The 25,629-nt window shown below is 40.4% G+C and overlaps 1 protein-coding gene across 1 annotated transcript in view; it reads right to left on the bottom strand.

The window, feature by feature from the left end:
• LOC117522205 overlaps positions 1-25,629 on the bottom strand; it is a 48,342-nt gene continuing 22,713 nt past the window's right edge. The window contains exons 4-11 of the mRNA XM_034183598.1: positions 18,238-18,667; positions 15,970-16,042; positions 15,762-15,825; positions 11,812-11,959; positions 966-1,026; positions 754-884; positions 563-652; positions 1-478 (exon numbers count right to left, since the gene is read on the bottom strand). Coding sequence (XP_034039489.1) covers positions 458-478; positions 563-652; positions 754-884; positions 966-1,026; positions 11,812-11,959; positions 15,762-15,825; positions 15,970-16,042; positions 18,238-18,667 — 1,018 coding nt within the window. The 3' untranslated portion in view covers positions 1-457. The remainder of the gene's footprint in view (positions 479-562; positions 653-753; positions 885-965; positions 1,027-11,811; positions 11,960-15,761; positions 15,826-15,969; positions 16,043-18,237; positions 18,668-25,629) is intronic.

Consider the following 25,629-nt stretch of genomic DNA (forward strand, 5'->3'; position numbering starts at 1 on the left):
AGACAACTAAGAATGTCAAGAATTTGGCTCTCGAGGACCGAACTTGGCCACCCCTGCTCTAAAGGTCACCACGAGGGGTGGAGCCTATCCCAGCAGTCATGGGGCTGTAATTTGGACCTGCCTTGTCTGAGAAGTAACCTGTGTCGGACTGGAGTCCCTTCCAGGATGAGTCGTAGACTCTAATCCGCTTCATGCTATGGAATCCCGGGATAAGCACCGGAGCTCAGAGCCTATTTAGGACAACGACCTCTTTGAATTCAAGCAGACAGTCGATACTACAAGCAGACCTGGACTCTTATTTCAACTCCATTGTGGTGCATATTAGCAAAACCTGTGACTGTCCAAACACTTATGTACCTGACTAAAACCAAGGACTTATTTTGGGGAACGTGGGAGCGCTGCAGCTGATGTGAAGTATAAAAGCGTGTTGTCAGTCTGTGTGGCAGCAGTTTTTCTGTCATTCAAACGGGCTGGGACCCTGAAAAAAAAATGGAAAACTGGTTAAAATCCTACAGCTGCACTTCCTCTGGTTGACAGATGGTAAAAACACAAGTTGTAATACCTGAGAGAAGCGCTCAAACTGAGATTTCAGTGCCTTCATCATGGTTTCTGCTTTCTCGAGACAAGCCTGCCGCTGCTTCAGGCCAAACTCCTTGAGCAAAGAAGAAAAACAAGCAGCGCTTATGTTCAAATTTACAAATGCAGCTTTGGAGGACATTCAGTGTCATGCAGCAAATCAGCGCATTGTCGCACCTTTTTGTTGTATATGTGTTCCTCGGAGTTGACATGACTATGCACCGCCGCCCCCGACAGGGACACGTACACTTTGCACGCTGCACAGTGGAGCATTTCTGTCTTTGTCATGTGTTCATTTTCCTCCAGCTCTGCAAACTCAAAACATTTCAGCTTTTGTGCCTCATGATGCTTTTAAACATTTACCTTATTTACCATTTCTACTTATTCACCTTGAATGTCACTCTCCACTATGGCTTGATTAAAGTGATGGACTTTAAACAGCATCACGTCCTGTGGAGAGAGAAAACAAATGGTCCATTCCCACATCTCAAAAATAACCATCTACTGTATCTGCTGTAAAAGCTTATAGTATTTTGTGTATTTTCTCTTGTATGCTTGGTGACAGGTGCACATGCTTATGAAAGATGCAGAAATCAGACATTGCTGATGTTTATGGTTAATAATATTACTGATCTTAACTTTTCACTGCTGCTGTACATTTTGCATAGACATCCAGACTTTTGACTGGACTTAGTTTAGTCTTCAAAGCATCTGACTCAATGATTTCCTTCAGTTTGTCATGTCTATAAAATGCCCAAGTCTGAAAAGTAGACAAAAAGCAGTGAGGCACATTTTCCAGAAAACGGCTGAAAATGGGACTCTAAAGGTGGGGCAGAGGATTGAAGAAGAAGCTGACAGTTGACAGCAGGACGTTGGTGCAATACTGTGACATCACTTCAAAGCAATGCCCCAACATGATCTGCAGGAGAGAGCCTGCACATTTCTAAAGGGACAGAGGATGTGGCCAACCTCAAAAACAGTTTGTTTTTTCCCCGAGTGCATCACCTCTAAGTGTAAGGTTCTTATTAAGACATCTGGTGACCTACGTAAAAGTTCATGAAAAGCTGTAATATGACCCCTTTAAAAAGAACCAGAGCTCACAAAATACCCCCACTCTGCCATACTACTTTGAAGCATGTATTATGTACAGTATATCAGTGGTGGGAAATAAACTGGTTAGCCTCAGTACAGGGAAATATACAAAGTAATGTAGAATCCCAATTCAGAAAAAGTTAGGATGGTATGGAAAATGCAAAAAAAAAAAAAAAAAGTGGTAAACTCCCCATGACAACTCTTACAATTACTTGGACTTTATTTCATTACAGACAATATGAACCCAAGATATTTTGGCCCAGGTGAGCTAGAAAAGGAGCAAAACTGATCCGAGTTTAGAACTTTTTTTAAATAAGAGATGAGGATGTCTACATTGTCTGGTGAGAAGGTGACAAAAATAATTTTATTCAGAACTCTTCCTGCACAAATACACTACCCACTGATCAGAATTCTTTCAGATTAGTTGTGACGAGCCGATGCTCGGACGCAGTCGAGAATACGCATTATTTTCTGGAGCTGTGGACTTTCAGCCAGTTCAGAGCTTTGAGCGTGATGCTCTTTTTAGTGGGCTCACAGCTGCAGAGAAGAGACGACGGACACTGTCATCAACTCTTAACGTTAAGAAACTGTTTTCTTTTTGTTTGTTTGTTTTGTTGTTTTGTTGGGATCCAGAAGCGCTGAGTCTGTTGTTTGTAACTGCACACAAGACTGTGGGCGTGTACTGACAGCGGGAACTCATGTATCCGTGAAGCAATTATTATTTTTGAACAGATTCTATGTCATGTCATTTTTGAACAGATTCTGTCATGTCCTGGCTGCGTGGCCAGGACATGTGGCCTCAGATAAGATGATACAATCACAAAAATCGATCATTGATCTTCAGCCTAGGGCGCCCTGGTACCATGTACACTTATGAGCATCCTTATGTTCGAACATGGTGTTCCTTATGGACAGTCCGTGACTAACACAGAAGTCCAATAACAAATAACCGTTTGGGTTTAGATCATGGAGGCTGTTCCTCCCAATCATGCTTGTCCAGGTGTCTCTGTCATTGGCCACGTGTGTGCTGAAGTCCCCAGTAGAACAATGGAGTCCCCCACCAGAGCCCCATACAGGGACTCTAAGAAGCCCGAACACTCCAAACTGCTGTTCAATGCATACGCACAAACAGAGTTCCCCCCGCCAATCGAAGGCGCAGGGAGGTGACCCTCTCATCTACCAGGGTAAACTCCAACATAGCAGCACTCAGCCGGGGACTCATGAGTTAAGAACACTGATGTGTGCAAACCTCCCAACTAGAACTATTTGTATTTGCTGATGCCTCTCAGATTCTATGTTGTGGACGTAAGTGATGATTCTTGACTTTAAAGTTGTTTATAACAAAGTGTCGTGATCACGAAAGGAAAAGAAGTCAATGAGACATTGTCCCCATTTTGTAGAAATATAATGGGACAATTTAATTTACAATGGGACAAAAACCAAACATCACTGCAACCAGTTTATAATAATTTTACCACAAAAAGTTGTATTTAGTCTTCATTTACACTACATATTTATTTGCCACTGCCTGGGGCATATTCTTCTCAGTGGCAAAGCCTGTCACGTTAATAATACTTAAAACCTATAGGCCGATATCAATCCTATCATTTTGTTCTAAAATTATTGAAAAAAGTGGTTTCACAGAAGCTCATGGACCACCTTATTAAGAATAATCTCTTTGAGCCATTGCAGTTTGCATTTAGAACATATCATTCCACAGAGACAACTCTCGATAAAGTGGTAAATGATTTCCTGCTTGCAATGGACTCAGACACTACTACTACGGTTTTGCTACTTTGATACGGTGGATCATGGTATACTACACGATAGGCTGGAGAACCATTCATTTTGGATTGCTGGGAAAGTCCTTGCATGGTTGACATCCTACCAACCAGTCTCTTTTACTGTGTCCTGTATGATAATGTCACCTCAAACATTGCTCCCATGAAATACGGGCTTCTACAGGAGACAGTCTTAGGTCCCTTGCTTTTCTCCCTTTATATAGCACCCCTCGGGCACGGACTGCAACACTACGGGATTACTTTTCACTGTTACGCTAATGATACTCAGTTGTATGTGCCGATAACTACTGGTAATCTCACACACCAAGATTTTAGAGGACTGCCTTATTTCTGTGAAAAGCTGGATGTCGAGCAATTTCTTACTTTTAAAGACGAAAAAGACTGAAATGACGGTCCTTGGTCCAGAGAGCCATAGTCACCAGTTTGACCAGCTAATGCTCAACCTTGATTCCTGCGTCATACTGACAAAGTGAGGAACCTTGGGGTGATTTTTGATCCCACATTGCCCTTTGGCCTACACATTAAAGAAATCACTAGGACTGCTTTCATTCACCTTCGTAACATAGCGAGGAGGGGAGGTGAAGGTCTGATAGTTAAGCAGTGGTCTTGAGACACAGGATCCTTGGTTCAAACTCCCACATGGCCAGAAAATCACTAACAGCCCTTGGGCAAGGTCCTTAATCTCCAGTTTGCTTCAGATGAAGACATCTGTGTAGTGTGTCCAGTCCAGTTTGTTGTTAAGGTGAACACCTAGGTATTTGTTCTTCTCTACAATCTCTAAGTCCAAGCCCTGGATGTTCACAGGCACAATCTGAGGAGCCTTCCTTTTGAACTCCACCTCCTTTGACCTTCTGGTGTTGATGCACAGGTGGTTCCATTCAGACCAGACCACAAAGTTGGAGATGATGTCCCTGTACTCCAGATCATTCCCCTCAGACACACGTCCAACGATGGCTGTCATCCCAAAACTTCTGGATATGACAACTGTGCCTGTTGTAGCTGAAGCCTGATGTGTACAGTGTAAAGGGGAAGGGAGAGAGAGCACTGTACCCTGCGGTGCCCCATGCTACATACTACCAGTCGCAAAGCCTCACATACACTATGGTCTGTTGGTGATGCAGTCGATGGTCCATGCTGCCAGGTGGCAGTCTACTCCAGCTCCTTCTAGCTTCCCCCTGAGAAGTGATGGCTGAATTGTGTGGAAGGCACTAAAGAAGTCAAAGAACATGACGAGATGACTGCGTCTTCCAAACCGATGCCAGGTCGGTACGCAAACTGCAGGGGGTCCATGTCACTGATCACCAGGTGTCTGAGGTGGGTGAGAATAATCCTCTCCGAGGTCTTCATCATGTGAGAGGTTAAAGCCACTGGCCTGAAGTGGATGGCCTCACTAGGATGCGCAGTCTTGGGAACTGGAACCACACATGATGTTTTTCACAGGAGTGGAACTTTCTCCAGACTGAGGCTCAGGTTGTAAACATATGTAAATATTTTAATTCATATGGTTTTATTGTTGCTTTATTACTGTACAGATGCCATATATATATATATATATATATATATATATATATATATATTGTTATGCTATGTATAACAACAAATAAATCTATTGCATTCTGTATGTTTTTGTGGGATTTCACTAACTGTGGTCACCTGGCGGAATTAAAACACATTTGTGCTTAATATCAACCCTAGGGGTGTAACAATAAAGTAGCTCCACGATACAATAAATATCACAATACAGCTATCACAATTTGATACATTTCACAATACATAACTACGTCACTGTTCCCACTGTAGTTATGTAGAACATAATCTGAAGTTAATGTTTTAACTTTAAAGAAAAATTATTCTGAAATACAGTGCATCTGGGAAGTATTCACAGCACTTCACTTTTTCCATTTTGTTACAGCCTTATTCCAAAATGGATGAAATTCCTCACACATACGTAAGTATTCACAACCTTTGCCATGAAGCTCAAAACCGAGCTCAGGTGCATCTTTTTTCCACTGATCATCTTTGAGATGTTTGTACAGCTTAATGTGAGTCCACCTGGGATAAATTCAGTTGATTGGACATGATCCGGAAAGACACACACCTGTCGACATATAGTGCAGAAAGTAACCAAGCACCAAGTCAAAGGAATTGTCTGTAGACCTCCGAGACAGGATTGAATGAATTAATGAATTAATGAATTTATTCAGCACGCACATAAACAAAACAAAATACCAACATAAACTCTTACTAACATACATAAAAAACAAACAAAAGAAAAATACAATAACTCAGTTTCTCAAATTAGGTGCAGCCGAAAGGGCATGGGCTGAAGCAAAAGCTTGTAAACGCCCACCCCATACACCGTACACCCGTTACCATCCACAGTTAAATACACTCAAATAAGATAGAAATCAGAAAATAACATAACTAAACAGAATAGAACAATTTCATATTTACATTTTACATTTACATTTTATATCTACATTAGAATATAGTTAGGTACTAACAATTGCATCAATGGCATTCCATTATTTTCAATTCATTTAAAGTTTAACACATTTTTACCTTCTAAGCAATTACAAATAGTCTTGCACCCTGATCATTACTGACATAATGTCATACACCAAGTACTGTTCAATGTCTATGCAATCGTCTACACTTCTTACTAACTCTATTAACATTTTTACTCGTTTGTGTACTGTGCTAACATAATTTCTTTATATTTCTTTTTGAACTTATGTTTCCACACAATTTAATGTGGTTATCCAAATGATTCCATAATTTAACTCCACATACCGACACACACCAACTTTTCAGAGTAGTTCTTACATAATTTACTATAAAGTTACCACATCCCCTCAATCCATACTGTCCTTCTCTCTTACAGAACAGTTTCTGTATATTACATGGCAGTTCATTTTTATTGGCTTTAAACATTAGTAATGCAGTATGAAACTTTACCAAATCAGTCATTTTAATAATTTTGACCTGATAAACAATTCATTTGTGTGGTCTAGATATCCTACTTTATGCAAAATTCTAACTGCGCGTTTTTGTAATATAACAAGGGGATGAAGTGAACTCTTATAGTTGTTACCCCATACTTCTATACAGTAAGTTAAATAAGGCAAAATCAATGTACAATATAACACTCGAAGGGCATCATGCTCCAACAAATATTTAACTTTATTAATAACTGCGAGACTTTTGGAAACTTTACTCTGTATATATCTAATGTGCTTTTTCCAACTTATTTTTTCATCTATTATTACACCAAGAAATTTACATTCTGATACTCTTTCAATTTGAACACCATTTATACATATCTTTATCTCAGATTTTACTTTGTAATTTCTGAAAAACATTATTTTAGTTTTATCTAGATTTAAAGATAATTTATTTGTGTCCATCCAACTTTTTAGTTTATTAAATTCCTCATTAATAATACGGGTAAGTTCACTATAATTTTAATTTGCATAAAATATGTTTGTGTCATCCGCAAATAAAATCATTCTCATCACTTTGGATATATTAAATATGTCATTTACGAGTATATATAAATTAAATAACTTTGCTCCCAAAATTGAACCTTGGGGTACTCCGCATAAAATCTCCAAGTTATTTGATGTAAACTCACCCATTTTCACAAACTGCTTTCTCTCCGTTAAGTAACTCTGTATCCATTGCAGTGCAACTTCCCTAACACCATACATTTCTAATTTTTTAATCAAAATTGAATGATTAAGAGTATCAAAAGCTTTCTTTAAGTCTATAAAAATGCCAACTGCATATTTCTTTCTCTCTATAGTATTGGTTATCTCCTCTATGGTTTCAATTACTGCCATTGAAGTGGACCGCTTACTCCTAAAACCATATTGGCATTCATTAAGAATTTCATACTTTCCAATAAATGACTCTAATCTATTATCATATAGCTTTTCCAAAATTTTAGAGAATTGTGGGAGTAAAGAAACTGGTCTATAGTTTGTAAAAATGTGTTTATCTCCACTTTTAAATAGAGGGACAACTTTAGCCATTTTCATTTTGCTTGGAAATTTTCCCGTTATAAAAGATAAATTACAAATATATACAAGTGGTTTGACAATACTTTCTATTACTTTTTTAACCAGTATCATATTAATATCTTGAAAATCAGTTAAAGATTTACTTTTAAATTTTCTAACAATAGTAATAATTTCAAGTCTGAGGCTGAGAGAGAAAAAATTAATTTCTATTTCTCTTAAGTATTGGAGAATCAGGACCTTTACCAGAAATTTTTTTGGCCAAATCCGGGCCAATATTAACAAAAAATCATTAAAATGATTTACAGTTTCACTCATCTCATAGTTATCTTTATCCTTCTCAATAAAATAATCTGGATATATCGTTTTTCTCCTTCCATGCTGCATAAGATCTTTTAATATTCCCCAAACATTTTTTGTATCACATTTATTCCTTTCCAGTTTTCTATAATATAATTTTTTACTAGTTCTTAATAGCTCTGTTAGTTTATTCTTATATAGCTTATATTTTCTTTCAGCTTCCTTAGTTTTCAATTTAATAAATATTTTGTAAAGACTATTTTTCATTCTACAAGCATTCTGTAGACCTTTGGTCATCCAAGGATGTTCCACAAATCTTTTTTTACAACTATATTTCTTAATTGGACAGTGTGCGTCATATAATTCCATAAATATCTCCATAAACTTACTATAAGCCCTGTCCACCTCTTTCTCACAATAAATTAAGTTCCAATCCTGGGAATTTAAATCATTGTTCAGGGATTTAATTGCTTCCTCCGAACAAACCCGTTTATAGATGTGTTTTTTCCCTCTACAATCTGTAATTTTGTTGTTATATATAATAAACACTGGTAGATGGTCCGATATATCACAGACCATTAGGCCGCCGGTAATGTCATTCATAGTGCTATTTGTGAAGATGTTATCAATTAAAGTGGAACTGTGATCTGTTACCCTGCTAGGTCTAGTTATAGTCGGATAACATCATATTAAGAAAATCATTAGTCCATTTGTGCTTTGTGTGATTTAGTATATCTATATTAAAATCTCCACATATAAACATAGTTTTATTTTCCTTCTTTGAAAATATTTTTCCTACACAGTCAATGAATAATTCTACATCAGTTCCTGGAGACCGATACAAACAACTCACAATTACATTTCTCTCCGTATCATTATGGATTTCAACTGTAACAACTTCTAAAACATTATCTATAGCCAGAGTCATATCCTCTACTAATTTAAACCTAATGCTATTATGAATATATAGTGCCACTCCTCCACCTATTTTATTTTTCCTATTAACATACTTAAGTTCATATTCTTCTATTTCAAAGTCAATACCTTTGTCCTCATTAAACCAAGTTTCTGACAAAGCAATTATACTAAATGGATGTGCAAACTGCTGTATATATTCTTTGATAACATTAAAATTAGCATACATACTTCTACAGTTAAAGTGGATAATTGACAGTTTTTCCTTCATTGTCATAGCATGTAGAAAATCATCAACAGTATAATATTTAGAATCAATGTATAGTAAATGTAGAGTAAAAAGTATTATCCGGGTCTAGTTCATTTTCTAAGTCTTGAAAATTATAATCAGTATATGAAAATAGATTCAGCTGCTCCAAATGCATTGTCCTTTGATATAATTCTGAATCTGTACTCATCTTTTTTTTTTAATAAAAATGAATTCTATACTATTAGTAATAATCGATCAAGAATTACCATCTCTTGATTCATCTTTGTCTTTGTGTTCATCAAAGGCTCAAAATTCACCAATAACAATCTCTAATAGTAGTAGTAGTAGTAGTAGTAGACGTCCCCTCATAAATATCTAAGTCACTGAGGTTCTTAACCACCAACACCTTAGCCTCCTCCGGTGACCCATTAAGGTTAATAAAGACTTTACAGTTATTTACCCAAGTGCTTTGGATCTTTTTTAGTTTCCTCAGGTGTCTGGCTTTTCTGGCAATTTCGGCATTTTTCCGTGTCAGGTGATCGTTCATATAGACATTAGTACCTTTCAGTTTTCTTCCTTGTTTAATTAAGGTAATCTTTTTCTTGAGATTTGCAAAACGTAATATCAGGGCTGGCACATCCTCTCGTCTTCTTCTCGGTAATGTGTGACAGGCTTCCAAATCACTTACATCCAGTGAAATATCATGCACATTGAGAAAGGCTGCTACCTGTTGCTCAATAGAGCTTGACTCTTCCTCACTGGGCTCATTCTGTTGTTATTCGCAATCACCGCATGAGCATACGACCTGGGTTTGATCTTAAACCCCGTGATTACAATATCTTTCATTCTTGTATATTGTTCCAACTCATCAACTTTCCTTTCAAGCTCTGTGATCCTCCTGTTCTTTTCCTTATTTTCTTCTCATAATTGCTTCACTTCATCCAGAAGCGCAATGATTCTCTTTTGGTCCTGACAGATTAAAGCAACATCTTCCGTTAAAGTATCAAGTGACTTTCTGATTTCGTCACACTCCTCCAAAGAAAGGTTTCTCTTCGATGGCATCTTTGGACACAAATAGTTTGTTTGCTAACCTACTTCTCGGCTAACTCAGTAGCTGGCTCACCGCTATCGACTGCGTCGGGCCTGATGAATTCTGCCTCGCCGCTGTAGCCTGCGTCAGATCTGGTGGAAGCTGGCTCACCGCTGTAGCCTACGTCGGGCCTGGTGGATGAAGGCTCGCCTCTGTAGCTTGCTTCGGGCCTGTCGGTAGCTGCTCGCCGCTGTAGCCTGCGTCGGGCCTGGTGGATGATGGCTCGCCGCTGTAGCCTACGTCGGGCCTGGTGGATGATGGCTCGCCGCTGTAGCCTACGTCGGGCCTGGTGGATGATGGCTCGCCGCTGTAGCCTACGTCGGGCCTGGTGGATGATGGCTCGCTGCTGTAGCCTGCGTCGGGCCTGGTGGAAGCTGGCTCACCACTGTCGCCTACGTCGGGCCTGGTGGATGATGGCTCGCCTCTGTAGCTTGCTTCGGGCCTGTCGGTAGCTGCTCGCCGCTGTAGCCTGCGTCGGGCCTGGTGGATGATGGCTCGCTGCTGTAGCCTGCGTCGGGCCTGGTGGATGATGGCTCGCCTCTGTAGCTTGCTTCAGGCTTGGATTGTCTCAAGGCACAAAATTGGGAAAGGATACAGAAACATTTCTGCTGCTTTGAAGGTCCCAATGAGCACAATGGCTTCAAACAGAAGCTACTCCTGAGTAAAAAGCACATAGCAGCCCACCTGGAGTTTGGCAAAAGGCACCTGAAGGACTCTTAGACCATGAAAAACAAAATTCTCTGGTCTGATGACAAAAAGATTGAACTCTTTGGTGTGAATGCCAGGCGTCAAGTTTGTAGGAAAACAGGCACCATCCCTACAGTGAAGCATGGTGGTGGCAGCATCATGCTGTGGGGATGTTTTTCAGCAGCAGTAACTGGGTGACTAGTCAGGATTGAGGGAAAGATAAATGCAGCAATGTACAGAGACATCCTGGATGAAAACCTGCTCCAGCGCGCTCTTGATCTCTGGGGTGACAGTTCATCTTTCAGCAGGACAATGATCCTAAGCACACAGCCAAGATATCAAAGGAGTGACTTCAGGGCAACTCTGTGAATGTCCTTGAGTGGACCAGCCAGAGCCCAGACCTGAATCCGAGTGAACATCTCTGGAGAGATCTGAAAATGGCTGTGCACCGACGCCCCGCATCCAACCTGATGGAGCTTGAGAGGTGCTGCAAAGAGGAATGGGCAAAACTACCCAAAGACAGGTGCACCAAGCTTGTGGCATCATATTCAAGAACTGAGGCTGTAATTGCTGCCAAAGGTGCATCAACAAAGTACTGACCAAAGGGTTGCAATACTTCGGTACATGTGATTTCCTATTTTTTAATTTTTAGTAAATTTGGAAAAAAATAAAAATAAAAAACAAAATTCATGTTTTCATTTACAGGCTGTTGTGAGTAGAATTTTGAGGGGGAAAAATGAATTTACTCCATTTTGGAATAAGGCTGTAACATAACAAAATTTGAAAAAGTGAAGTGCTATAAATTTATTCCAAAAGCATTGAATAAATTGTAATCCTTGACATTATCTGTTTCCTATCTGTATATTTTAGATATCATTTCATTGTTCTGTAAAAGAAGTCATTATTTCAGTACTTGCAGGTTGCAGGATACTATTATCATGATTACGATGTATCGTTACACCCCTGGTCAAGCCACAGCTTATTCTCCAGTGCTTTTCATAACAAAAACAAATACAGAACAAACAGAGTCCATGTATGGACTGGCTGAAATTTGGGAGGAGTGCTACTTTATGATTTTACCTGTAGGAAGGCTACAGCCACATCATCATATTTATTTTGCTGCTGGATGTGCTCCAGGGTGTCCCAGTGCTTCTTGCTGTCCAAGTGAGCCTCCAGACCCTGTATGTTGGTCAACTCAATGTCACACAGATCACAAATGATGGGGACCCTGAAAATAAATAAACAAAGATTTACATATTCTCCAGCAACTGCAAGTCTTCTTTTCAGTCTTCTGCTCAGAAAAACAGAAGAAGTCCCTTGGATAGGTAGTAAAATGTCTTCAAGACAAAAAAGATGCCCAGTTACTTTGACTAAACAATTCCTTCTTAGATAACTGAGAACCTTCAAAGGAAAGCAAACAGTATTTTTGTTTGCTGACTGCTAGCGCTGTTATATAACTGTTGCAAACACTTGCTAGGGGTGTTGAAAAAAATTGACTCATGCCAGAATCGTGATTCTTATCCTTAATGATTCAAACGTTCAAATACAGATTTTTAAAATAACATTGTCTCTGTTTTGCTAGCTTCTCCTCACTGCTGTTCAGTGACTTGCTTCTGTCTGCATTTCCTGCTGTCTGCAGGGAGGCAGAGTCCGTGTGTGTGTGTGTGTGTGTGTGTACACATAGACTGTGAAGGAGTGCTTAGAGTGGCAGTCTGCATCACTCTGAGTGGAATATTTGGGGAAAAATAAATAAAATTTGTTTAATTACTGTTTTCTTCCAAACTACAAACATAAAAGTGTACTGATCCACATTTGCGTTGAATCATCATCCCTGTATTAGAGCAGGCTGCGCAGCACGCGCCTTTAGACAAACAATGTGGCCAATTTATTACAAAGCTGACATTTTATATGAACTGGTTTAAGATTCACAGATGGGATGTTCACCAAATATACAGATGCTGCCGACAATGACTTTTAATCTGTATGCAGTGAGGATTTATAACATCCCATAATTTGCACAAAAATGAAACTTAAAATTGACAAAATGGTGAAGGTGGTCTGGTGTGACAAGTCGGGGGGGGGGGGGGGGGGCATGCTGCAGAGTAAATTCATACAACGCTAATGACAAAAGCTGTAATCAAATTCAAAAATGTTAAATGAAAAAAAAAAAAACTTTCCATTTTCGTACACAGTCTCACTGTACTGAATCTGCTGCTCACACATTAAAGCTACTGCATGAAATTTTTTGAACACGGCAGCAAATGCTATATCCACCAAATATTAACTTTTTTTTACATTTTAAATGTTATTTATGACTAATATATAACATCAAATGATATGAAATATAACAAAATAAAATGAAAAATCTATTTTGTATCATAACTTTAAATTAAGGTGGCTCAAGTTGTGGCTTTTACAATAGGTATAAAATATTACAAATAACTATTTTATTCTGCTACTGGGCTATTAGTAAAAAAGTAGAAAAGGGGGTGTTCACAATAATAGTAGTGTGGCATTCAGTCAGTGAGTTCAACAATTTTGTGGAACAAACAGGTGTGAATCAGGTGTCCCCTATTTAAAGATGAAGCCAGCACCTGTTGAACATGCTTTTCTCTTTGAAAGCCTGAGAAAAATGGGATGTTCAGACATTGTTCAGAAGAACAGCATAGCTTGATTAAAAAGTTGATTGAAGAGGGGAAAACTTATACGCAGGTGCAAAAAATTATAGGCTGTTCATCTACAATGATCTCCAATGCTTTAAAATGGACAAAAAAAACAGACATGGAAGAAAATGGAAAACAACCATCAAAATGGATAGAAGAATAACCAGAATGGCAACGTCTCACCCATTGATCAGCTCCAGGATGATCAAAAACAGTCTGGAGTTACCTGTAAGGCTGTGACAGTTAGAAGACGCCTGTGTGAAGCTAATTTATTTGCAAGAATCCCCCGCAAAGTCCCTCTGTTAAATAAAAGACGTGCAGAAGAGGTTACAATTTGCCAAGGAACACATTAACTGGCCTAAAGAGATATGGAGGAATATTTTGTGGACTGATGAGAGTAAAATTGTTCTTTTTGGGTCCAAGGGCCGCAGACAGTTTGTGAGACGACCCCCAAACTCTGAATTCAAGCCACAGTTCACAGTGAAGACAGTGAAGCATGGTGGTGCAAGCATCATGATATGGGCATGTTTCTCCTACTATGGTGTTGGGCCTATATATCGCATACCAAGTATCATGGATCAGTTTGGATATGTCAAAATACTTGAAGAGGTCATGTTGCCTTATGCTGAAGAGGACATGCCTTTGAAATGGGTGTTTCAACAAGACAATGACCCCAAGCACACTAGTAAATGAGCAAAATCTTGGTTCCAAACCAACAAAATTAATGCCTCGCAGATGTGAAGAAATCATGAAAAACTGTGGTTATACAACTAAATACTAGTTTAGTGATTCACAGGATTGCTAAAAAAGCAGTTTGAACATAATAGTTTTGAGTTTGCAGTGTCAACAGCAGATGCTACTATTTTTGTGAACACCCCCTTTTCTACTTTTTTTTACTAATAGCCCAATTTCATAGCCGTGTGCATATCATGAATCCTTGGTCTTCTTGGATTTGTGAGAATCTACTGAATCTACTGGTACCTTGTTTCCCATGTAACAATAAGAAATATATTCAAAACCTGGATTCTGAACACTACTGTAAATGTAAAATGTTACTTCCCGGTCCCAGGCTCTCCTACAATACTTGTGCTGCTGCACGGCTGTGGTCAGACTGCAGCGCTGAGACTGTGACACCAGGGAAGTTCTCCCCAACGGAACAGAGGACGTCTCATTTTGGGGAAAAACAGCTTTGGTCAGTTGTAGCATGCTGTCTGTTTTACATTTGGAAAGAGGTGTCACTTGATTTAAAACGGTGATTCGCTTTGAAGATAATGATTCCGGAATGATCTGTCTTACACCTTTAGTCGACAGAGCAAATCCCGCAACACACACGGAGCGGATGATATCATCATTATTATTATTTTCATGGGGGACACTAACTTTAGTTTAGGAAGATATTGAGAGATATTAATGTTCCAGTCTAAAACTATCAGGGGGCGAAGCAACAGGATAGGTAACTGGATGCTGCATTTCTTCTTGTGTTGTAGACGAAACCGAGGAGGGAGATTTTATTTTTATTTCTTGCAAAACATTTTCGTCTCGTTTTTATTTGTCAACAATAGCGCGCATATACACAGTTTTCGTCAGTGTTTTTAGAACACTGGTGCCGTCTCGTCATCGCGTCGTCTTAGTCATGGGAAAAACGGTTGTTGATGAACATATTTCGTCTCGTTTCGTCTGACGACATTAACACTAGTCTACGTTGCCTTTTTCAAATATGAAAACTACATAATCTTGAACGCACTTTGCTTTCAGGGCATCATTTGTCATGCCACCACAATGCATAGGTGGCACAATGCAGCACACTTGAGCAGCTCCTGAAATTAGCACCTCTATGTACTGAATTAATTTAGAATCAAAAATTGATTTTGAATCAAATCATGACTCCATGAACTGGAATCGAATTGAACTGTGAGATACTGAAAGATTCACACCCGTAGTGGTTGCCATCCAGTACCCAAGGTGGTTCCATGGTGTCGTGTGTCACTTCATCCATGACACCACGGAACTGTTAGCTCAGAGTTGACTTGATGTAAACACAACTAGCCATCCAGTTCTCCTCAAGACTGCAAAAATCAATGAATGCAAATGATGCAAATGTAAATAATGAAATGAAACTAGAACGCAACTTCTGCACAGCAGAAAAAAGCAAAAAGCTTTACAATTAGTGTATAAATAAAAAAACAAGATAAATGTAAAAGGAGTAACTTGTGGATAATGAACTAACCATGCAGTGTTGTAGTGTAGCTCTGCTTGCGACAACACTAAAAATAGTGCATGGTTTAAAAATGATCCCGCTCCTGAGGTGCTGACAGCACCTTAACTAGCTGTTCTCTAGCAGTTTTCATAAAAACATTCAGTACTTACTTTTCCAGTATCAGGCTTCGACTCTTCATAGTCACTTCCACAGGTCGGCTGACTTGGGTCACATCTGTAAAAGCAAATTACAGACAGAACTGCATAGGTTTTTCCAGAAAAAAAAAAAAAAACATTAATAACTGATTAATAGGTGTTCTGTTTTCTGCATTCACACCTGCCTTCACTCATCATTATATCCAATAAAATTCCACCTTACTTTTTCCCATGTGTCCTGACTGATCTCGACAGTCCTGCTGTATCCTCGGCGGGGATAACCTCTTGGTGGCCATCTACAGAAGAGGGAAACCATCCATTTAATACCAATGCATGGCTGCTGGAAAACAATCTTCAAACACAAGAGGACCTTCATTCAACTGAAGACGATTTCAGGTTTCCTTTAATTTACAAGAAAAAGAAGTATGTGCTACATAGGCCAGTTGCTGTCAGTGCTTATCTCTGGATATTATAGCATGAAGTGGGTGAGAATCCACAACTCCTCCTGGACAGGACAGCAGTCCATCACAGGTTACGTCCACAGCAAAAGTCAGCAACATTGCCAGCTGGGTGGCCTGAGACCCAGGACTACATACTGGCAGTATACCCAGTTCCTTATCCACTGTGCTACCTGCTCTACAACTACTATGTGTGCATAATCACATTAAACTTACTATGTCCAGCAGGGAAGAACTTTCATGATTGTGGACTATTATCAATTTACAATCTTTGTTTTAAAAGTTAAAATGTGAATGAAAAATCCCATTAACCATTTCAATTATAACTCTTTAATTTCTATCATCTTTAGAACAACTACAGTAACTTAGACTTGACTGGGTTTGAAAAGCACTAAACCCAAAAATGCAGGACAACATGCAGCTTGTAGATGAGTAGAATATTTATTTCCAGTGCAAAAATAAAACAGTCCTATGAAGATAAAAATGCAGCAGACAGACAGACCAAAGCTGAAATGGAAACACCAGGAAGACTTGACCAGAGAAGGAAAAACAGATGGGAAACATGGAAAATAGATGATCACAAAACACAAGAGGAGGGGTACACAGAATGACGTACATGATGATCCAATAGACAGTGAAAACAGTCGAGTTAATAAATGGTGACTAATGAGAGGTATGATTAAACAAAAGATACACACGCAAAAACAGAAGAACACAGAAGATGAGCAAAAGGAGCAAAATCTGACAGGGAGGATGAAAAAAATTAGACTTAGCAGGAACAGCCCTGAGGGTGGGACCATGAACTGGATATCAGGAGGGCAACCTGGATCCCGTGGCAGGAACTGGATGTTGAATGGCAGAGGAAGGTGTCGGCCATGACATGGCAGAAAAGTCTGGAGGGCGACCCAGAAGCTGCAACGGGTGAGGCTTCAGCCTGGAGGCTACACTGGGGCAGAGATGCCAGAGAGCGGTTGGGCAACCACAGAGGGGTGAAGATGTCTGGAGGGCAGCCTCAGCTGGACAGATACATCTGCATGGTGGCCTAGACCCCAGAGCAGGACAGATAAATCATGGGGCCATCCTAGAGGCTGGAGTAGGCAACAGCCATCTGGAGGACACCAACAAAATAGTAGTGGGTGACGACTGCCTGATGCCATTTCAGGAACAAATGAGACACACTGCCCAGAAACCGGAAATTGAGAGGCACATTGGCTGCCTCAGGAACAGGAACTACTGGCGCACTTTGGACCACCATTTGTGAGACTGAAGAGCTACGGCATGGGACCACTGCTTCAGAGGCAGGACACATGCATAGGACCACCACCTTAGAAACTGGAGAGGCACGTGCGACTACCACTTGGATGGATGATGAGGTGTGCTGGACCACAGCTGCCTCCAAGTCAGGAGCTAGAAATGAAGAGGCTTGCAGAGTTACAGCTCTGGGGCAGCAACAGATGCCTGAGCGGACTCTGGTGCAGCAACAGATGCCTGAGCGGACTCTGGTGCGGCGGCAGATGCCTGAGCGGACTCTGGTGCGGCGGCAGATGCCTGAGCGGACTCTGGTGCGGCGGCAGATGCCTGAGCGGACTCTGGTGCGGCGGCAGACGCCTGAGCGGACTCTGGTGCGGCGGCAGACGCCTGAGCGGACTCTGGTGCGGCGGCAGACGCCTGAGCGGACTCTGGTGCGGCGGCAGACGCCTGAGCGGACTCTGGTGCGGCGGCAGACGCCTGTGCGGACTCTGGTGCGGCGGCAGACGCCTGAGCGGACTCTGGTGCGGCGGCAGACGCCTGAGCGGACTCTGGTGCGGCGGCAGATGCCTGAGCGGACTCTGGTGCGGCGGCAGATACACCAGAGATGGTTTTCAAGCTGCTACCGCATTCTGTTCATTTGAGCACTTACACAGCCATGCTGTACAAAACATACACCTTCGAAATTGTTTTAATTTATGGTTCCAGTGTATTTCTTTATTGCAGAAAAATAAAAATGTCAGAGTACTTACAATCCAACAAATGTTTTGCCTTATCGGTCATACCTCTCTTCTGTAATCAGGAACTGACATCCTCTCTTCTCCATCAACTCTTTCTCCACCATAAGACAAAGGAAGCATTTGGGTGGAGGAGCAGTGACCAACTCTGTCTGGGCTTTGTCTCCTCTGGTCCAGAGGCCGACTGATGGAGCCATAAATGGGTCGGTCAGGTGCTTCGGTATGCTGGCTATAAGCATGACGTTCAGGTGGTCGATTACCGAGACTATGACTTTGAAACTCTGGAGGTCTAAATTCAGGGTTAAAGTCGCATCTGTTAAGGGATCGGCTCCCTGTCTCAGAGTAGGACTCCCCCTGGTCTTTGTTGTCATGAAAACCTCTATTTGAAGACAAACTATGACCTTGATGTCCCGGTCTGTTATCCAGGACCTTGTGTTCAGGATCTGGTTCAGGATCAAAAGGGTCATAGAGGTCAACCCTGAAAAAGGTCAAAAAGTGAATTTCAGTTAAATTATACAGACTCAATGTCATAGTATTGGAAGTACATTTACACTGGCATGTTGAAATACTCTTAAACCCTATTCAGGTCCGGCAATCTGGCTCGAGTTCAGATTCGGGCTGAATTGGGCTTACATCGCATAGGTTTTTTTCTGAAGTTTAAATTGGATTGTTTTCTATCCAGCTTTGCCAAGGTCTGACTGCAAATGTGGTTTCAATCTGGCTCGCTCTGGGATCATGATGTCATATTTCTGGGTTTCCATGGTTAGCATTCGGGTCGTGTGCAAAAACCATGCACAAACTGCCAGCAAATTCTGAAGTTAACTTTTCCCAAACTTTGCATAGCATCTTATTTGTCTTTGGTAGTAGCCACGAAAGAATCTGAAGACCACGACACATATAACAAGTTGGGTGAAATGTGTTGTAAATCAGAATTTGAGGACATTGCTGGTGTACTAGCAACGCATGGGTACGAGAAGATGACAAACCAGTACCGTGTGAAGATAAACAACTTCAAGACTAAATACAAAAACGCAAAGCAGCACAATGCAATGAGCGGAAGAATTCGGCTTGAGCTGGATTGAGTATGGACGCATGTGTAGGATGAGCCAGATTTGGAAAATCACGTCTAAATAGAAAGCAATCCGGACTGAATCCAACTCGAGCTGGACCGCCAGCCCCAATATGAATGGAGTTTTAGTACTTACTGTACATACCAAAAGAAGTCTGTCCTTTTAAAAGATGTCTGTGTGGTCACACAGCAATATAACATGCAATACTTGCTTTTCAGAAAAACATTAGCTAACAGTGGACCCAACATTCAACAATTACCTAGAGCAGGCATGAGAATGAGTGTGGAGAAAACTCTGAACAGAGCAGGGGTCGCAGTCGTGGGGCAGAACCCTGGTGGGGGTCCAGAGGTGGAATTCCCTTAAGCCCCTGGAATTTGAACATGTGTCTTTGAGGGCAGCCCGAGTGCTAATTTTATAAATCCCACTGAAGCAAAAAGTACTCCTTGGTAATTTTCAGACCGATGACATACAGTGAATAATTTCTCCCCTCACAAAAATGATCAAGACAGACTTATTTTTGTCTTCTTTATTGAAACTAAATCCCTTTGTTGACAGACATTGGTCTCCAAATAGATCCAAACACTGAATGAAGGTGAACTTAATGTAGATCCAATGTTAGAGAAACACCAGTATATGCATCAACTGATGATCTGGTCAGGTCAAAGTCAGAAGAACCTTGAGTCTTGAAGAACTTTCGATAAAAGGCATTTACAGTCAGGTCAATAAGCATTTATACAGTGACAATTTTTCTGACGGGACTTGGGAATCCTGCACTTTACAGAACATCTGTTTATTTCTGGCCATCAAAAACACTTAAAGGACTATTAAAACCTTCATGATCGCTTGTTTCTTTCATGGAAAATCTCAGTACGTCACCAAAATTCCTGATGAAACAGAGAGGGAAGTGATTTTCCTATAATCTGCCATCAACACTACATTATTCCCGAGATGCGCTTCCCTCTATGCTCTGCATCACATTTTTAGCATGCAAGAGCACCATGATCACCATTTATGTGCACACCTGTATCATGCATTTAGAGGTACGAGAATGGGAAATCCTGAAAGGTGGCCAGGAGTCTGTGGCCCTCTGTAGGAAATTTTGTAAAATATAGAAATTTTACAAAAACTAGCCCATTGCACAAATCACAATTACTGAATGAATGAGAAAGAGAGATTTGGCCAGTAAAATCATAAGAACCAGTGACACTCTCAAGATATGCCTATAAACATATGCCTGCATCTACAATCAACAATCTGACCATTTTGTCATGTCTTCTGGCCCCATATTATCGAGCTGTGCACATACGTTGATCTTTAGAAGGTAAACTTCCCCAGAGGAAGTAATAAAATAAAGCTGTCCAATCTGCAATTGCAAGAGTCAGCAGGGTTTTTTCCCTAAACCAGGTAACAGGGGCTCTGCGTCCCTTTACTCTTGGCATGTGCACTCTTATCGACTAAATCCTAAGTGTCATGCACTTAAACTACTAGGGCTGGTGAAAAAAATTCTTGTCCCTTTAATGATTAAAATTCAATTTCAATTTATTAATTTATATAGCACCATCTCACAACACAGTCGCCCCAAGACGCTTCACATAAAATACAATTTATGACAAAGTAATTTAAAGTCAAAATTTAAAATCAAAAGGGCACAATAAAAAGGTAAAACACAGTAGAATAAAAAGAAATTACAAAGCAAACATAAAAACAGAATAGATTAATGATAAGACTAAAAAAGTGGGTCTTCAGTCTTGATTTAAAAGTCTCCACTGTGTCAGACTGCCTAATAACTGCAGGTACTGTTTCAAAGAGTAGGACCACGGTAGGAGTGAAAATTCAACTCAAAATGTTGAAAATTTGATTATTTTTAAAATAACGTCTCTGTTTTGTTTGATTCTCCTCATTGCTGGCCTCACTCGCTCCTCACTTCTGTCGCTGTTCCCTGCTGTCTGCAGAAGGAGGAGTCAGTGACGGTTAAGTCTACAGTTAAGTCTGGCTTAGTTTGCATTTCCACCCCCGGCAGAACCCTTTTGTTTGGTAGGTGGAACGCATAAATATTGATAAGCACATCATCGAGCATGCATACGCTGTCATGCGATTTCTCCCCTCCACACAGAGGCCAAACAGAGTAATTTAACATTTAATTAAATTTTTTTTGTCTCTGTGGATCATGGGATTCATTTTCATCACATGCGGGATGCTGAAGAATCGACTGATGCCTGTGATAAAAGCTGGCATGAATGAATGAGGCGCTGTGACTCTTTCAACTTTTAAAATACCGTATTTTTCGGACTATAAGTCGCACTTTTTTTACATGTTTTGGCCGGGGGTGCGACCTATACTCCAGAGCGACTTATAAATGAAAACTATACCGGTAGATTCTCAATTAATTTACCGTAATAAAGCAATTTTATGTGATAGAGTCACTCTATGTTTTAAAATGGCCACCAGAAACGGAAATGCAATGCATCATGGGCACTGTAGTATGGCGGCTGCCCTATAGGTCACGCTGGTCGCGATAACCAATCAGAGAACAGAACACTGGACGCGTATTCCTCACCTCACCCAGACAATGATTGTGAAACAGCGTGTGAAGCAGATAAACACGGTGCTTGGTGTTATTCCTGGAGGGCTAACAAAACAGCTTCAACCCTTGGATATCAGTGTGAGCAGAGTGTTTAAGTTGACGCTGAGAGCTGCGTGGGAGCACTGGGTGAGCGACGGCGGAGGATTAGTGTCTACACTTGGAAGTAGCTGGCGTCGACACCACGGGGAGGTCATGAGCTGCGCAGGTAGGTGCTGCACGAACATCAGCAGCTGACACCTGGTGTGTATGGTCCACAGCGGGTAATATGTTAGAAAAGAACCGTTCAGCGATGGTGCGGGTTATGGTTCCGCTCGCAATGTGGTCCGCAAAATACAAACATATCCTTAGGTAAAATGCAGCTCACGAGAGGGCTCTCAAGGTTTGTGTTCCTGCGACTTCTGATTACCATAGAAAAATAAAAATTTCAACATTACTGATAACTTAACAAGACAACGGAGAAGGCCCGAAAAAATGCCACCAAAAAGAAAATCATACTCTGCAGATTACAAGTTATGACTAGTGAAATATGCATCCGAAAACGGTAGCCGTCACAATATTATCATCTGAACTTTTCATGTTAACATACCTGTATGTCCATGCGACTTATAGTCCAGTGCGACTTATTTATGGTTTATTTTTCTTTATAATGGATAAAGTGGCTGGTGCGACTTACAGTGCGGAAAATACGGTAAGTTAATTTTCTTGTGGCACAAATCGCTGGCGTCCTCTGGTTCAGGCTAAGAAATGCATAAAACACAGAGGGATTTCTTTTAAAATGCTATGTTTCTTAAGCCACGACAACGAACTAAAGTATTTTCAGACGTCATTTTCCAAAATCAGGACACTTATGTGGATACATTTTCGTCAGGCTGTGATGATGAATCCAACTGAAATGAACAGGTAAGATAAGACTGTGTGTGAATGGTTAGAATATTTTTAACAGTCTGAACTGTTCTCATGAGAACTGCAGCTTTCAATTGTTCAGCCAATCAATGGACAGCATTAATGGATGTAATTAGATTTATGAGTAACTTAAAAGAAATGTCTGTCAACAATCGTATAATTTACCTACAATTTACAGCCTGCATATGTGGGATGTAAGGGACATATGCTGGCATACATCAAAAGTCTTGTGCATGCCTAAACTTTTTGACATACTCACTGTATTACGAGGTATATCAGCGTGCTTCAACACGCTCTTAACTTAAACAAAACTTACCCATAACTTATTAGAAGCTCGCAAGCGTATCCCAGCATTTTTAATATGGTCAGCATATGCTGGCTAAATTGTCAAGGTGTGACAGGAGTGTTACTGTCTTCTTTCAAACATATATAAATATGTTTGTTATATAACATATAATAAACATATAACATAGGCGTGATTAGCAAAGGACAACAAAGCAGGAAAATATACCACGCACCTACCATAACCCAGCAAACCCCCCACCCCACACACATATACACACACACACACACACACACGACATTACTTAAATAAATTTAATAAAATACAGTGCACAGCACAAAACAGTGCACACTAAATTGAAAATTAGTGATTTTGTTTCTTGACAAGCTTCTTCCTGTGTCGTGATGTATCAAGCTGGAGAGTAAACTCGTCGTTAATGGGTGCAGACAGGATGCGAGAGGGGTGCCGGTGCGTGCTATTGCACACAGAGAATTTTGAAATGTTCAAAAAATCTTTCACGCATGAATATGTGGCGCGATCTCATCTCCAACACGACGTGCAGCTCGTCCAGTGGAGTAAACAAGAAGTGAACAGAGCAAGTGGTGACGTCAGCGGATCGCATCAGCGCACAGCTCATCTGAAGGATTACAACAAGAAGTTAAATCTGTTATAAACATACTTTAACAGCTTCACACAAGAAGGAAAGAACACGCAACTGTTTTATCAAGCCATGACAAGGTAAACATGACAAATAATTACCTTTTTAGACGGCTCAAAATGCTTTCTGCAGCTTGTTAGGTGCGCATGCATGCGCACGGCTCTGGCTACAGCCTCCTCTGTGATTCAGGAAGTGATCAGGGCCGTTTTCAGCGGCCAATTTGCAGAGAAAAAAAGATTAATCCGCCATGAAATTATTATTTTATATACGCAGCGTCCAGCGCAGAGCACGTGGCAGCTGGTAGAACAAAGAACAGCGTCCAGCTGGGATCACAGCGGGTGGGATCGCCACATCACAGTTCGTGCTATTGCGTGAAGCAAAGGCATGCTTGTGTAAATGCCCCTTTAGTTTTGCCTTTCGTTGGTTCTCTGCTCTGTACCTCCAGCTTGACAGTGTGACTAATGATGGGTTAGCGGGGATGTCCTTTGATGGTCTAGAGTAGTGGCCAATTGCTGAGACCTACATGGCCTTCAGACTGTACAACTTCATTGGCCTCATAAGTCTCCACACCCAGGGTTGATGTTTTGGCCTGCATGATGCTGGCCATCATACTGAAGGAAGACTCCACTTGAGGACCATGAAAAGGGCACAAAGCAGAGTGCCAACTTGGCAAGTGTTGGGTACCTCAATGTGTTTTTCACTGCACTCCACCACAGGTCAACTCTGGTGTCATCCATCATAAGAGGCAACATCATGTCACTTGTATATCTAAGATGAGAAACAACATGGTAATTTTTCATTTGGCACACAGAAAGTTAACATTTTCTAGCATTCCACATTCAGTAAAATATATTTTCATCTTAGTCTTACTGTGATATCCTATTCATTAATGAGCCAATTTTAAGCCGATAATTATATGGCACAATGACTTAAATATGTGCAATGTCTGTTAAAGTAAAATTTACATGTTGTCAAGTAGATGGCACCCCTACACTTTGGATAGAGGCAGACTTTCTTTGCATCTCAGATGCAACTTCTGGCAAATTGCCACTGAACTTCGGGTCTTTTTAAGAAAATCCTCCTCAATACCACTTCATCACGAAGCTGTATAATTAGGGATTGTCATGATCTGGGCTTTAATCCTTATTTTGCCTCTTTCTTTAGTTCATCTCCAATTGCCCCAGCTTTTTTCTATTAGTTGTTATTCTCTATTTTGCTTTGTCATTTTGTTTCTTTGTTACTTTTATTCTTTGGCTATATGTTCAGTTCCGTTCGACTTCTCTCCAGCCGGTTTGTGTTCACATTATGGATCATTTAGTTATCTTTTTATTTTTCCTGTTTTCATTTCTGTCATTTTCTGCTGTACTTTAATATCAGGTTTTGCTTTCTGTTTATTATCTAGTCTTTGCTTGGTTATCTTTATTGTATTCTTATGTCATTAGTCAGTTCCAGTTTAGTTTTGTCTTTGTGTTTACGTTCCTATTATTTCTCTGATCAGTTCTTATGTCGTTTTGTCTTTTGTACTCATTATCTCTTGGTTCTCTTTTAGTTCTCATGACTCATGCTCTGTTCAAGTTCCTGCTCATAGTTATTAAACTGTTGGACTATTTTTTCATGCAGTTGTTCATAAAGTGATGATCCTCACCCCACCTTTGCTTATAAATGGCTGAGACTTTTGGGGATGCTCCTTTTATACCTAATCATGAATGTACTCAGTTCCCAAACGCTTATTGAGTGTTGTTAGAAGGAAAGGTGATGTAACACAGTAGTAAACATACCACTGTCCCAGCTTTTTTTGAAACGTGTTGCAGGCATCCATTTCAAAATGAGCAAATATTTGCACAAAAACAATGAAGTTTATAGTTTGAACATTAAGTATCGTGTCTTTGTGGTGTATTCAACTGAATATAGGTTGAAGAGGATTTGGAAATTATTGTATTCT

This window comes from Thalassophryne amazonica, chromosome 12 (assembly GCF_902500255.1).
Source record: "Thalassophryne amazonica chromosome 12, fThaAma1.1, whole genome shotgun sequence".
In the NCBI taxonomy this organism is placed as follows: Eukaryota; Metazoa; Chordata; class Actinopteri; order Batrachoidiformes; family Batrachoididae; genus Thalassophryne; species Thalassophryne amazonica.